Source organism: Lontra canadensis, unplaced genomic scaffold (genome assembly GCF_010015895.1).
Source record: "Lontra canadensis isolate GAN:19392208 unplaced genomic scaffold, GSC_riverotter_1.0 scaffold66, whole genome shotgun sequence".
Lineage (NCBI taxonomy): Eukaryota > Metazoa > Chordata > Mammalia > Carnivora > Mustelidae > Lontra > Lontra canadensis.
This window is the reverse complement of record NW_022631060.1, coordinates 1,625,010-1,640,291: the sequence shown is the minus strand read 5'-3', so window position 1 is coordinate 1,640,291 and position 15,282 is coordinate 1,625,010. Positions and strand designations below refer to the sequence as shown.

At 56.5% G+C, this 15,282-nt stretch overlaps 1 protein-coding gene across 1 annotated transcript in view; it reads right to left on the bottom strand.

The window, feature by feature from the left end:
* Positions 1-661: 661 nt before the first annotated feature.
* The window catches only part of CD6 (CD6 molecule), a 37,506-nt gene continuing 22,885 nt past the window's right edge, over positions 662-15,282 (bottom strand). Inside the window, exons 2-13 of the mRNA XM_032879146.1 lie at positions 12,157-12,225; positions 11,200-11,550; positions 10,247-10,558; positions 9,225-9,527; positions 7,992-8,057; positions 5,734-5,874; positions 5,285-5,383; positions 4,113-4,235; positions 2,379-2,450; positions 1,918-2,172; positions 1,513-1,614; positions 662-984 (exon numbers count right to left, since the gene is read on the bottom strand). Of these exons, the coding sequence (XP_032735037.1) occupies positions 920-984; positions 1,513-1,614; positions 1,918-2,172; positions 2,379-2,450; positions 4,113-4,235; positions 5,285-5,383; positions 5,734-5,874; positions 7,992-8,057; positions 9,225-9,527; positions 10,247-10,558; positions 11,200-11,550; positions 12,157-12,225 (1,958 nt within the window). The 3' untranslated portion in view covers positions 662-919. The remainder of the gene's footprint in view (positions 985-1,512; positions 1,615-1,917; positions 2,173-2,378; positions 2,451-4,112; positions 4,236-5,284; positions 5,384-5,733; positions 5,875-7,991; positions 8,058-9,224; positions 9,528-10,246; positions 10,559-11,199; positions 11,551-12,156; positions 12,226-15,282) is intronic.

Genomic DNA, 15,282 nt, shown 5'->3' with positions numbered 1-15,282 from the left:
TACACACACACATGCACAAGCACGGACACACACGCACAAACACACACACAGAGGCCTGGGCACTGTAGAAGCTCAAGGACGTGTCACTCTACGGCCCGGTTTTATTCAGCAATGACTTTAATCTCAGGACACTCAGACCAGGACACCGGCAGCCGGCTCTGAGCCCTTGGGCCTCTCTCTGGAGGCCGCCTGGACACGTCCGTGGCTCCAGGAGAGACACCGCATAGTCACGTGCTCCTCGGGGAAGGTCCCAGGAACCCAAGCAGACAGATGAGCACGGGGGCTTAGTGCAGCCTCTGGGCCCCTCCTGGCAGACGACTCTGTGCTTCTGCTCCTGCGGGGCCGGGGGCCCGACTCTGAGTCTCTGGGGCAGCTGGGCGAGGGCCATCTTTGGAAGCCACAGGAAGCTCAGAGTAAGGATCTTCTGTCCAGGCACTGTCCGTGCAGAACAGGGCTGTGCTCTGGTGGTTTCCCAGTGTCTCCAGAGGGAGTCTGGCGAGCAGCCCTGGGATGGGGCCCCTTTCTGCTCTCTCAGTACCTCCGGGCCCTGAGCTGTCTGAGACTCAGACGGCCGAGGGTCAGGACGGGCCTCAGGAATCATTCAGTTCAGCCCCTCCTCGCAGCCGCTGAGAATGGCTCAGGTTGCTCATCCAACCCTGAGACAGAGAGCTCACTACCTCTCCGAGGCAGCACCCTCCACCTTGGGGCTGTCTGGGGCCGAGGGAGGGCTGGGCCAGTAGCTTCTGTCTGATGGATGGAGACTGAGCAGTGAGGGCAGGGTGAGCACTTTCCCTAGATCTCTCCAGGGAAGGCCTGTGAACCCCTGGAGGACGATGTGGGAGGGTAGGGTGGGAGAGTAGGGGCAGGGAGAGCAGGAGTCCCACAGAAGGGAGCCCCCTGGGGCCTCGCTGGGCCCAGCCTAGGCTGCGCCGATGTCGTCGTAGTCCTCACTGTCAAGGGAGTCAGGCCTCGTGGTGGGGGACCCTGTGTGGCCGGAGGCTCGGGTCAGTGGGAGGCTGGTCACGGCCCCTTCTGTCCCATGGGACACACCCCTCCCCTGCGATGCTGTGTGCGGTGCAGTGACCAGACCCCCTTCATGTCATCTTGTTCGTTACCATCTCCCTTGCTAGAATGTCAGTCCAGAAGGCAGAGCCTCCGCCGTGCCGTTTAGGGCTGTAGTCTCCACGCTCACAGGAAACGACGGGCGACCTGACTGCTGGCACACTGCCTCCTACCACAGTCTCCCCCAAGGGGCCATCGGTTACCTCTGCTTGAATGCCTCTACTAATGGGGAGCTCACTTCCTCTCAAGGCATTCTTTGGAACGTTCTCTGTCCCATCCACATCCATTTTTCCCACCTCCTCATATTCTTGTTTTTAAAAAAATCCCTTTCCTTATCTACTTTCTTTCTTGGGCTAATGAATCCAATGGATCCAGAGTTCCCTCACACATACACCCCCTACTTCCTGTCCATTCTCCCCCTTCCAGGACCACCTCCCTCGCCGCTGGCACCTGGACACTCAAACTGCTCCGTCGAGGGGGCCTGGGGCGGCGGCTGGAAGTTCTGGTACCACTCTCCGGAGGAGGTGCTGGAGCTGTCATCGGCCGAGGGCCCTGCTGGAGACACCCAGAGCAGGTCACTCTCTGCCTGCAGACAGCCAGCTTGGGAGCTGCCAGAGCTGGGAGGCCCTGATGGCTCACAAGAGTCAAGTTCCTGACTTGACCATGACTGAGGAAATGAAAGCCCAGAGAGGGATGTAGACTTGCCCCAGGTCTCACAGCAAGGGGCCACAGAGCCCGGGGCCAGAATCCTGGACTCAGCCTGGCTCAGGGCGTCCAGCTTTATGCTTGCTCCGGCCAGGTCGGCTGTAGGACGGGAGGCTGGGGTGCGCACAGAATCCTCCTGGCCCGGCTTACCTGAAAAAGTACCTCGGGAGCCAGCTAGCTCCAGGCTGGGGGGCTGCTCCACGAGGGGGCTTCTCTCCTCAGAGAACACCTGAGGCGTCCACGGAGGGAGCCTGCTGCTGGGGCTGTTACAGTAGTCTTCCCCAGAGGAGGTGCTGGACCCACTGTTGCTCCTGGGGCGGTGCTGAGAGCCCATGGATGGGGCGTCTGCCGTGTAGTGTCCGGCGCCGACCGGTGGGATCTCGGAAGGACGCATCTCTTCCAGTCCTGGCCCAGGAAAGGGGGGATGGTGAGGAAAGCAGCAGCAATGCCTCCAGAGGGCTTTAAATTAGACTCAAGGAAGAACTAAATGCCAAGAGGAACTTCTAGAATCAGGAACGACCTGTTGGACGGAGGGGCAGGGGTTCCCACTGGCATTTGTCAGGGTGAGCTGTTATCACTGTCTCCATGCGCCCCTCCCTGGCCCCACTCACCTTCCTCCAAGGGAGGCATCCGGAACCGGTTCTGCTGGGCCTCCTCCTCCGTCACGCGGTGACGCTGAGAATCTACAAGCAGGGGGGTGGTGAGGAGGGGGGCAAGTCCACCTCTTCCTCCCAGGAGCCCGGACTTGAGACGGTGACTTGGGACAGTGCCCTCAGGCTGAACAGTGTGCGAGGACCACCCCAGGGGTGCAGAGGGGCTTAGCATTTGCCATCAGACCCCGGGCTCTTGTTCTAGTCCAGTCTCTAACCAGCCTGGGGTCAGGCAGCCACCCTGCCTTCTGCTTAAGGAAACAGGGCGAGTCCTGGCTTTGCGCCCCGGAGGTTCTGGGCAGATAGGGCCCCATCTAGGAGCCTTCCCGGAGCAGAAGCCAGAAGGTCTGGAATCCTCTCCTCCCAGGCTCTGGGGTACCCTCGCTTCAGAACAGAGAAGATGTTGTGCATTTGTTGCGTCTTAAGGACTTGAGTGTCTGGGATCTTGGAGTCTGCCCTCGGGCCTGTACCACTGAATCTGAGTCACAGGGTTGTAGGGTTTTGGACTCTTGGTCCTGCCTCTTACAGGCCTGGGCGTGGAATAGCAGGTTCTCGGGACCTGCTTCATGGCATGGCTGATGGAATTACTCATTTCCCACCCCAGAGGCCCTGGTTCAACAGGTGGGGCACAGACAACTCATTGTCCCCCATATCCATTCTCCCCTCCTGGAGCAGGAGAGCCTCTGGTACATAGCTGGGTACATAGCTGCTTTATCTGGGTACATAGCTGCTCAGGACGGGTACATAGCTGGATACATAGCTGCTCGGGACGGAGGCTTTGTCTGCTGGCCTCTGTTGCAGCTGGTGTGTTTAAGTTCTGGCCAGTGTGTATATGTGTGTGTGTGTGTGTGTGTGTGTGTGTGTGTGTGTGTCTATGAGAGGGAGTGATGTGAGTGTCTCTGGTATCCTGCCTTTTGGGGTAGGCCCTACCCCACCTTCTCTTGCCCTCTTGCCACCCAGGATGTGGGCATGGCAGTGAATCATTCTGGACCATGTGGAGGAGGGCAATATCCTAGGGACTGCACAACAGCAAGAAAGCCGGAGCCTGGGCCCCTGCTGATTGCTCAGGGCACTGCCATTTGGGGCCTTGGTCACACATAGTCAAACTCTCATCCCAACTTACATCTTGGGTCCTGGGGAGAGCTGGGAGGAATTTGACAAGCTCCCAAAGGAGTCACACCATAGGTGTGAGATTCTCTGCTCTAACCTCTGGCATCGCGTGGGCCCTGCCTTGAGTTCTGTCTGTCTTGCTCCTATCCCCGGCAGGCAGGGAGGAGAGCTGGAAAAGCCGGCTAAGAGGTTCAAGCTGGGCTCGCCATGAAGGGAGGGGAAGGGGTGAGGCCGAGGGACAGGATGGGACACAGAAGGGGTATGAGCACATGAGAAGCCATCTAAGTGTGGCTCTTTCCTGGACTTCCTGGTCCAACACAGACGCAGCCACCTGTAGGTGAGGTCAGGGGTCGGGTCTGAAGACCCCACATGGCCAAAGACAAAGGTAGAAAAAAATGAGGCTAGAGACATGGAGTTGTCTCTAGGGTCACAAAGCACTTGGAAAGCTTCAGTGCAGGACCATGTCTAGGTCACTGGGCATGCAGGGGTGATGAGGTGGGCCCCACTGAAGGCCTCCAGCCAACAGGACCCTCTCCCTGGTTGGGGCAGGTGGGCCCCCTGGGGAGCCCCGGCCCAGGCACTCACTGTAGAAGGTGGTCAAGGCCACAGGAGGCTGGGCGCTGAAGTCATAGTGCTCATAATCTGAGTCCGAGCTGGAGTCCGAGTCCTTGGGAAGTGGGGCCTGGACCTGGATGGGCAGCTGGGGAACTGGGGAGAGAGCAGAGTTGGGGGCGTGGCCAGGTGGTGGCAGAAAGGCACAGGGAAAGGCAGCAGGGAGTAGGGACCAGGGACAGAGGGGCAGGGAGAGCCCTTCTTATACAAGACCATCCAGCCTGAGTTTTCCAAGCTCCCCCAACCCATTTCAAACATGGGGAACTATTAACATCTGTTTCTTTCCCAAACACAGAGCAGTTGTCGCATGCAGGGCTCTGTTCTGACATTTAAGAAACCATCTCATTGGGATTCTCATAGTGACTCTGTGAAGTACATACATCTGTGTCCCCATTTTACAGCTGAAGGAACTCACGCACCGGGGGGCCCTGGCCTTGTCCAGAGAGGCAGGCAGTGTCGGTCCTAACCCTTAGCCTGTAATAGTCATGGAGCAGGTGCCTTGAGCCCAACCTGCGGGCAAGGTTCTGTGTTCATATTCTTCCCTTAAACACTTGGACACCATGCACGGGGGATGTTTATATTATTTGGCTGAGTTTTGTATTGGTTTTCCTGTCGTTGAATGCTTTCAAATAAGGGTGACTTCATACAGTCACAATGCAATGTGACTGAGCTCAAGTTCCTTCACAAGAATTTCAAGAACCGCAAACCCCCATGTTGTAAAAGATGGATGACCGATTCCATTTTTCTTTCATTCCGAAGATATGAAATAAAATTATGTTCCAGAAAAATCTTGATGGGGCTTTGCAGGAAGACCGATGGGGGGGGGCCACTGGAAGGGGCCATACTATCCCAAACCTACCAGGCGAGGAGTGGGGTGGAACAGTCCTCTGAGAAATGCCCTGAGCCTGTATTGTTCCAGAACTCTCCAAAGCCTAGGCTGGAATGACTACCCTGGAAGGTCCTCTGCCCCTCAGGGCCCAGATTGAGACATGACACGTTCAAGGTCCCACAGGCCCCAGTGGGCTGGCTGAGGTCTCCTCTCCAGCAGGGGCACTGTTTTGACCTAAACAGTACTGACCCTCCAGAAAGGATACCCTTCCTGTCCTCCCCAACCCTCCCCACCCCCAGGGTGGGTGACATCTTACCTTCTTCTTTGGGAATGGTGATGGGAACATCTTGATAGCTGTTGATCCCGTCTGGGGTGGTGTTGAGTAGGCACCGGTCATTCACCATTACTGGCAGGGCTGAGGGAGGGGGCCAAAGACTCTACAAGTCATTTTTTGCTCTGTCCCAGCCTTCTTGGTCCTATTCTCATTAAGACACCTTCCTCCTCAGCCCCCACCCCAAACACACACTCATGTACACACAAAGTCTGGTCGGCCCCTCCATGCACGGACCACTTCTGCTGGGCAAGTGAGAAAATCCTTCCCATCAGGAGGTGCCCCCTGGGGCTAGGGCTGGGTGGCCATTGCTGGATCACGGCCACTCCTGCTGGAGTCCCACAAGGCCCACATCCTCCTGAGAGGGCCACACCTCAGGCCTGCTTCTTTTCCTCTCTGGGTCTTTCCCGTGGCTCCCAGAACTCTGAACCTACCGTATTTTCCCTTAACTTTCAAGAATATGAAGGCTGTGAAGAGGAGTAGGCCAAGGAGGAGAATCCCCAGAATGATGCAAAGGATGAGGAGCATTAGTTCCCGTGATTTCCAGTCCTCTGTTTTCACGGTCACAGAAGATTCTAGAAGCAAGAACCCCAAGTCAGGGAGAAAGAGGAACGGACATAGACTTCTCCTTGCCCTTCTTGCCTCTCCAGCCTCTCTGCGGGCAATTTTTTTGAATTTGCCCATTTGCTTTTAGGAGCTTTGCATATAATAGGTGCTCAAGAAATGCATAGTGAATGAATAGTTGACGGAAGAAAACTTTCCCCTGGCCACCAGCCCACAGGGCTCTCTCTTTCTGCTCAACAGTTATTGAGTGCCTACTGTGTGCCCTCTAAGCCCCAGGGGTACCAATGTGACATCGGCATCACAGGCCTTGAGGGCGCTGCCTAGTGGAGGGATGGATAAGACGGCTCAATCCACTATGGTGTCACGCTTGCAGGGAGGAGGTATGGGCGGGCATGAGGACCTACAAGGGGCACCTAATTCTCTTGGGGGCAGACCAAGGCTGGCTTCCCAGAGAAGGTGACTTGTGGACATCTCTGGCAGTGAACAGGCCATCAGGAGAGCAAGATCTCCTTTCTGTGCCCTGGATGCCTCCTTCCTACAAGACCTGTATTCCCTGAGGGTAGGGATGAGGGAGGGCTGTGATTCTGGACCTCCCAGCCCTGCAGCCCTGGTGTGGCTCACTATCTTCTCTCTCGGCTGTATCCCTGCTTAAAAGAGCCCAAAGCCTGGATAGAGGCTGCAGGGAGCAGGTGCATGGAGCCCTTGTCAGAGGGTAGACAGGACCCACCTCCTGCTCAGAAAATAAGGCCTGGGCTATGTAGCCCACAGGGCTGGATGGATGGTAGTGACAACATCACAGGGGGCCAGAGGGATGTGATCGTCCTGACTCCCTCACTGGGGACAGTGTCTGCTCCTCCCCAGAAATGACTCCCTCCTTCTTCTCATTTTCTTCCCTCTTCTCCATTGGCCAAGGGGGTGACTTGGACCAGCCTGGGAATTGGACTTAGCAGCAGGAAGTGTGTGCAAGAGAGAGGCTGGGTGGTGGGGGATACAGGGAATGGGGGCCCAGAAGGACCAGGGCTGAGGGCAGGGCTGTGGGCCAAGGATTAGATAGAGTGTGGTCTGGGGAAATGGGCTCCCTGCCCTGACCTCGGTGAGAGAGAGCATGCCAGGGGGTGCTGTGGTCCTGGCTGGAGCTCCCCACAGACTGTGCCATCCCCAGCATTTTGTTCCCTCTCTGTGCCCTCATCCACAACCAAGTTCTCTGTCACTAGGTGCCCCTCCACTCCACACCCAACCCCTCGTCCACCCTCCTCTGGTGGAAGCAGGGGACGGCACAGAGCCCGTGAACCTGGGCCAGCCCCTGTGGTCATCCTGGGGTTGCCGAGGGGCTCCATGCCTGGACTCAATAATCAGGAGAATAACTAATGCTCAGACATGGCTTATTGCCCTGTTCCAAGGGCTTTAGAATAATTAATTCACTGGAGACTCAGAGCAGCGCTAGGAGAAAGCTACCATGATTATCACTCCCATTTTACAGTCACAGTATCTGAGGCTCAGGGAGGTGGAGACTTGCCCACCATCCCCAGCTAGTGGGAGGCACGGCTGGAATTTGAGCCTCAGGAGTCTTCCTGGGAGGCAACCAAGCAATCCGCAGCTGGTGGGCAGACAGCGTGGTGCACACTCCAGCCAATGCTGGCTGGCCATGCCTTCACCCCCTGAGCCTGAACCTCTTTCTCTGTGTAAGGGATCTAAGGAGACCTCCCCCATGGGGATGCCATGAGGGTTACAGGGCCAGGAAAGAGTGACGGGAGGGCTCTGGGCCAGTGCCTGGGATGTGAGAAACACACTGACTGTTACCCTTGGTGCACCTGCCACTGGCCAGGGGCAGACCAGACCAGCAGGGGCTTTCTTCAGCTCTATCCTCCCGCTGAGCAGGAGCTGACAGGAGAGTGGGCTCCTGTCCATGAAGTACCAGGATTCAGGGAGCTGGGGCTCTGACAATGCAGGAAGGTGAGGGGAGAGGAGGAAAACAGCTGTGCAGCAGGGTGGGGGCCATTGTCTGGAGGTGGGGGATGGGGAATCAACCTCTGGGCCCCTCCCAGGTGCACACACACGCTCACATGCATATGCACACTTGCACGCATGCACCCACCTCTCTGAGAAACCGAGAACAAGTGACGCTCACCTACGGTGACCGGCTCAACGCTTGTAGGGACTTCAGGAGTGGACAGGTTGAGCAGACTCCGGGAGCCTGTCAGAAAGCACAGGTCATGCCCTCAACACATATTACAGAGCACCTACTGTGCGCCAGCCCTTGTGTTAGACACCGAACAAGACAGACACGTGACCTGGAGTGATGGGCGTAGTCCCATGGGAAGCAGGGTGGTGGGGGGGCATATAGTTAAGGAAACCTGCCTTTTCTACCCCCCAACAATAAGGAAGGGCTCATGGATTAGACGCTGGGAAGTTTCTTTGGTTAGAATAAGAGGTAATAAAAAAAAGTATCTCTTCTTTCTGTAAAACTCTGCTACAGACCACAGATCCCTTTCTCTGTTAAGTCTTGGGTTCGCTCTTCCCATTGGCCTTGGGAGCTGGGAAGCCGACATGAGGATCATTACCACAATCATTTAACAGGCAAGGGATGGAGCTCACAAAGTCCCTTGGTAGATATTCCCTGATTTTCCCGCTCCCCTGCGGAGTGGCTGGGATCGGTGTCCACATACTCATGGCACGGAAGCCTCCCCCTGGGTGAGCAAGAGGCGCAGCAGGAGTTCACAGCCAGGCGCCTCAACTGCACAGGGACGTTAATGCCATGTTTCTTTGGGTCTACCACGTTCTAACGCCTCTGAAACTGGGGAGACGGCATCAACTGCTACAACCGAGGACACGCCGTGACTTTATTTTGGCAGCATTTTGGCCCTTCATGGTACATAAAATAATAACAGTGTCACATATCCATGCCCCCTTAGATCTGGTGAAATAGGGCAGGATCCAATTCATAACGTGGACATGAGGCTTCGATGAGGGAAGAGGTATCAGGTGCTCCCCAGGGCCTGCCACGTGGTCGGGGCTCCAGACTCTTGTCCCCCAATATTATTTTCCTATACCCACCTACGATCACCAGCCCAGCCCTGGGACGACAGTGGGTTTCATCTCCTGAGCCAATGCCAGTCAACAGAGACCACTGCTTAACATATGATAAAGCCTTAGTAAATATCTGGGGGCTGAGTTGAGGTTCTGTGGGCAAGAATGTCCTGCTTGATTAGCCCTGTCTGCCTACACGTGTAAGGGCTGGCAGACAATGGTCCCTCTAATGCGGGCACTGTTGTTATTCCTGACCTAGTGCAAGTTCTTAGGCTTCTGACTCAGGTGCAGATCTGGGGGAGGGGGGTGAGGTGGGGGCAGGGAGGAGGGGTACCTGAGCAGAGGACTTGGGCTGCGCTTGACTGGCTACAGAGGTTGGAGTTGTTGAACCGCCAGGAGCAGTCGGACAGGGTGGACTCCTTCCCCGTGCACGAGTAGTACATTCTGCCGGGCAGGGAGTGGGGCCGCCCGCTGGGGATTCTGACCATGGTGCCACAGCCCAAGGCCTGGCAGAGCACGTGGGCCTCCTGTGAGTACCACTCACTGTTACACACTGTGCTCCAGACCCCACGGAATTGTACCTCCACCTGCCCCTCGCAGGGGTCGCGGCCCCCAGTCAGGCGCCAGGACTGGTGCTCTGCAGGGGAGAGGTGGGCCATGGGGGCAGAGTCAGGTCGGGGTCCTTTGGGCCGAACCCCGCACCAGACCGGACTCATGAATGCAAACACCCCCAGCCGGTCAGCCTCCGGATCCTGAGTGCTTTCCCTCCTCCGTCTACCCACCCCCTCATCTGCTCCACCCGCTCTGGCCAGCATGGCAGGCCAGCTACTCAAACTGTGGGCCTCGGACCAGCAGCGTCAGCATGGCGTGGAATCTTGTGAGAAATGCAGTCTCAAGCTCTGCTCGGACCTCCTGAGTCAGAATGCATCTTTACCGAGACCCCCACTCCCCATTCCTATGCACATGAAAGAGAAGGCCTCACGGGACCAGAACTTCATGGCCTCCTCTGCACTGCCCACGGCACCCTCAGGGGCCTCCCTGCCTCCGTCTCCCCTTGTTGTTCTGAATCAGGTGACCAACTCGCGCTGGGGAAGAGTCTCCCCTCTCATGTCGTTTCCTCCAGGAGGTGGGCAGGCTTGTCACTCCAACTCTGGATCCCCTGCTACCTCTAAACTCCACCCGGCTTCCTTTCCCAGGTCGTTTATCACTCTGTCCCCGGGATTGCGCTTGCCTGGGTCTTACCCTCCCTGGGGGACTGGGGCTCACATCAGCAGGGGCCATCGCTCCCCGCACCCAGGCCTTCCGTATGGGTTGGGAGCTGTCCGAGGTTCTGACCCCCACCTCCCTCTTGCTGACCTGAGCACACCACGCCAGCGTCCTCCTTGTGGCCGCAGTACCCGTCTCCTGGAAGGCCCGGGCAGTCCCACAGGTAGGTCTCTTCCCCTGAACAGTTCACCTGGTCCCGGTGGATGGGTCCTTGGCCAGGGTCGAAGTGCAAGCCAGGCACGGCCTGAATCGCCCAGCCGCAGTTGAGCTGCCTGCACACCACGTGGGAATCCTCCAGGTCCCACGTGTCATCGCACACCGAGCCCCACTGGCCTTGCTCCAGCATCTCCACGCGGCCTGCACACCGACTGCTGCCGCCCACCAACCGCACCGCGCGGTTCTCTGCGGGAGGAGGAGAAAGGGTTTGAGGGCGGTCGAGGAAGGGAGGAAGGGAGGATGGCGGCGGCTGTGGATCCAATGAGAGGAGCTGGTAATTCAGGGGGTAGGACTGGGGAACCCTGTTAGGACTGGGGTCCTGATGGGCAGAGGTGGGGAACTCCTCAGGACTAGGGACCTGGGGGCAGGGCTGGATACCCGCGGGTGGGCGGCCGGAGCTGGTGGGAGGGGCTAGTAACCTGGTGGGCGGGGCCTGAAGAGCAGGTTGGGTCAGGAAAGTGACAATGCTAAGGGACACTGCGGAACCTGTACAGGGGAGGTAGGCGCAGAGATCGAGGTCCTATTTGAGAGAAGGCGTGGGACCAGTAAGGACCAGAGACCCAGTAAGGATTGGGGACCCAACTGGTCAAACGGAAGATCTAGTAGGGGAGTGGTCTGGGGGCTGATCAGAGGACGTGCTTGGAGTGGAGATGAGGCAATGCTGCAGTCCTCCAGCTCTGTTTGCGACTGGGGTGGGGTGGGGGGTGGGGGGACGTCTGGAGGGTAAGGCTTGGGAGCAGTGGCGAGGACTGGGGACAGGAGTGAGGGACAATGGCTGAAGGCCTGAGGATGGGGCGGGCAGGACGCAGGTGGCGGTCCACAGGTACCTGCACAGGTGACCTTGGCCGGCATCCCGCTGCTGTTGCACGCATGTTCCACCACTTTGCACAGCTTCCAGTCGGGACTTCTGCACAGGACGGCGGGCGCCAGGGCCAGCGTGGAGTTTGGGGCCGCACTGGAGTTCCCCACACCTGGCCCAGGCAGCTTCTCCAGGAACGGCAAGGTGGGCTGTGTGGTTTCCCAGGCCCCCCCGCAGCCCAGGGCGAGACACACGGCTTCAGAGGCCAGGCGGTCCCAGAGCGCCCCACACACGGGCTCCCAGGACAGCTCCAGCCAGACCTCCACGGTCCCACTGCAGTGGCTGCTCCCGTTCACCAGGCGGACCCCGAGCCGCTGTCCTGGAGGTGTAGGATGCCAACTGAGGCCTCCACCCATCGGGACAGCAGGTCTCAGGGATGGGAGTGGGCATGCCCAGCTGCCAGGGGCTCCACTGCCTTATCTTGGACAATATCCCACTGGGCTCCAGACCTCAGCCTTCCAATCTGCAACATGGGGCTGGGCTGGTTCATCCCTGAGCCCCCTTTCAGGCCTGAATCTGGTTCTCCTTAGAGTCAGGAGAAGGGGGCTAAGGGCAACTATAGTGGCACATAGCTTTGTACAGAGGAGGAGCTTAATAGATACCTGTTGAGTTAATCAAGGACCCATCCCACTCCCACCAAGAGTCCTTTAGCTTGTTCGCAACAAATCCCTTTAAAAGGCTCACTGAACCTTTTGCCCCTGCGTATGTGACCCTTGATCAGTGGCTTTTTGAAAATGGTGGCTTTAAGCTCTCAGAGTGAATGGAACAGTGGCACTTTGGGCATTGATTCAGGAAGAAGTGTTGTCTGAAGTTAGGGAGCCTCTCTGATCCCTTCAAAGTCCATCTCCCTTTCCCATCACCCGGGACACCATCTGCTTGGTCTCCAAAAGCAGGCTGCGGGCCCCCAGAAAGATTCTCTCCTCACCTGGCTCCAAGCGCTGGCTCTCTGCATGGCTGGTGCTGGGCTGATCAGATGGTGCTGGAGAAGGGTGACCTGGAAGCAACCAGCAGCAGGCATGGTGGGTGAGCAAGCTCAGGGGTAGAGGGCACAGAGGCGCCTTGAAGGTCAAGGGCCACTTTCTGGAGCAGGGGCTACATGGGGATTTTGAAACACCACGGTCCTGGGCCTCGGGCAGAGTTGCCTGCATTCAGGGTAGGGAAATTCTCAAGCTCTGTTGTTGCTGCCACATCTACTTTGTCTTTGAGTTGAACGAATGCACTCGGAGATCTGAGTGGAGGAACAACGGTGGGCTTTGGGGCCAGACCTCCTTACTGGCTGAGTGACCATGGATGGGTTACCAGCCTCTCTGGGCCAAAGTCCCAGTTTGTTGGCCACAACACCTAAGGAAGTTGTGTTTTGCTAAGAGAAGTCAATGTCTGTACTATACTTGACACACAGAAGCTCCAAAATGGGGGTTATTGTTAGGAAACAATATAGTTAGGAAAAACATTTTCATTTGGGATATCTGTTTGAGACACTCATACCAGACTTTATTTAGGGCGATTGGTGCATCCTGGGGTGGGACCGTCCCGCTGTACAGCACTTTCAGATACCAAAATACTCAAGTTGCTGAGGGCCGAACACATGCCAGTACATCTGTTTTTCGCATGTATTATTCCATTTCCCTTCAACCACACCATTAGATAGGAACATTCACTTTTTACAAACGCAAAGCGAGGCCCAAAGACAGAAGTCCATCTCCTATGCCAAGGGATGTCCCTTTGTCCCTCCAGAGCCTCTGTCCGCACGGCCATGGTGGGCTGATTTTTTTTGGACTTCAGTTTCAGTTTGGCTCAGCCAATGGGGAGCCACAGCAGACCTAGGAGGGAGGGAGGAGAGGGGAGTGGCGGTGCTCATTCCCCTGACTCCTTCTCTGTGAGGTCCCCCACTGAAGGTGGTGGCTCCTCGCCTTGACTCTCTCCTTCCGTTCTCACTGACCACTCCCTGCTCTCGCCTCCTTGGGCCCTGGGTGGCAAGAGCTCCTTGGCTTCCAGTTCCTGCGGACCTCATCCTTTGTAAATAAGCCCCTTTAAATGCTCCTATCTTGATCGCACCACCCATTTCCTCGTGGGTCCCTGACCAGTCCACGGCCTGAGGCCACCCAGCTCAGCAAGAAGCAGAACCTGGGTCTGAACTGTCTCCAGGGGATCGGCTCTACACTGGGCAGGGACCGTCCAGAGCGGAAGCACAAAGAGGAGACCGTGGCAGAGACCGTGGTGCTCCCAGAAGAGCTCCCCTGCACGTTGGGTCTCCTACTTAGGCTGGGCCATTGCTGTCTGGGAAGAAGGACGTGCGCTCCCTGCCAAGTCGATGGAGGTAAGAGGTGGTGAGTGTCCTCCATCTCTTTTTTCTCAGATGTGCCCCTATTTGAGGCCCTAACGCGACTGCAAGAAGGCGGGGGATGCTGGCTGCACTAGAATCTTGCGTAAGAAGTGAACCTGTATTCCAGTTCAGATCTGGGTGCCCCTCCAAACCCCCCAAAACTAACAAAGAACCCAAAAAAGCCTAAAACCAGAAAGTGAACCTTTGCGGGGTTAAGCCATAAAGATTTCAGCCTGTGCTTGTTACCTGAGCCCAGCCTGGCCTGGCCTGATGGAGAGAAGCTATAGGCTCTGGCGGCTGCTACTAGTCTCTGCCCCTCCCCCCACCCCGAGCGGATACTATGCACTCACACCTAGATGTGCTGGCAGGAGCGCCCACATCCCTGCCAGCTGGCGCAGCTCCCCTACAAGCATCCATTGGGGCCACTCCATCACTCAGACAGAAAGTAATCAGACCTAGAATTGCCTGTCTTCACCAACTCCCTGGTTTGCTGTCCAGCCTGACCCCCTGGAGGGGACTCAGGATTCCGAGCACAGACTCCATGGCTAATGCAATATTCAGAGCAAGAATTCAGAGGCCCACAAATTAGGATGGCAGAATCCCGGTTCCCACAGCAACGACCCCAGAGCCCCAGAGTGGTTTTCAATCCACGCACGGGGTGGGGCATGGGGGAGACTGGGGTGCTGGTCGCAGTGTGTTTGCGCATGTGTGTGTGGTTGTGGTGGGGCGTGTGAGTGCATAGCTGTGACCATTTGTGTGTGTGTGTGTGTGTGTGTGTGTGTGTGTGTGTGTGTGTGGAGGGCTCTCCGGGTCTGGGGAACCACTTTCTTATGGGTGAAAGCATACGTACCTTCTGCTAGACCACAAAACTCTAGAGAACAGGGCCCAAGGCTGAACCAGCCCTGTGTCCCCTCCCGCCACCCACCCCACATGCCCACCTCAGTGATTGTTGATTGACTGACTGATGGAGGAGCCAGCAGGAACCATCAGCTGCAAGGACAGCTGTCACCAAAGCTGTTTATGCATACTCAGGGGTTTGTTTTTCTGGGTCACAGACATTTTCCTGTCCCCATCCCAAGAAGGGATCCTGGCATTTGTGTTCTCTGAGCCCTGTGCCTATAGGAACAAAAGCAGAATTTACCTTCCCCTCCCCTTCCATCCGGGCCTCTGTTCCCCGAGGGCCCAATGTAGGATGAGCGCTCCCCCAGGAGTGTTAGTGCCTTTGCCGGCTTGCATACTTTACAGTTTTCTTTAGCTCAATTCACTTTTTGATGCACTAAACTTATTTGAAAAGGAACCTCTACCTTTTCCTGGGAATTTGCTTTACAGCATTAAGATACTTGAATATAGAAACAGTCATTGCAGGGGCATCTGGGTGGCTCAGTTGGTTAAGTGTCCGATGCTTGATTTCAGCTCAGGTCATGATCTCAGGGTCATGGGATCAAGTCCCATGTCAGGCTCCGCACTCAACCCAGAGTCTGTTTGATATTCTCTCTCCCTTCTGCCCCTCCCCCACAAATAAATTAAAAAAATATTTTTTTAAGTGTTCATTGCTTTAAAAAAGCGTCCATGGTTCTCAGATAATTAATCACTGGAAACAGACTGAGTGCTTATTCGTTGGGAAAATGGAATGAATTATGGTCCATTTACAGCATGTCAGCTTCTGTAGCCTTTATAAAGAGTGAACCGGAGTTACACCAGTTGGAGGGATTCCCATGCTATGTTGAG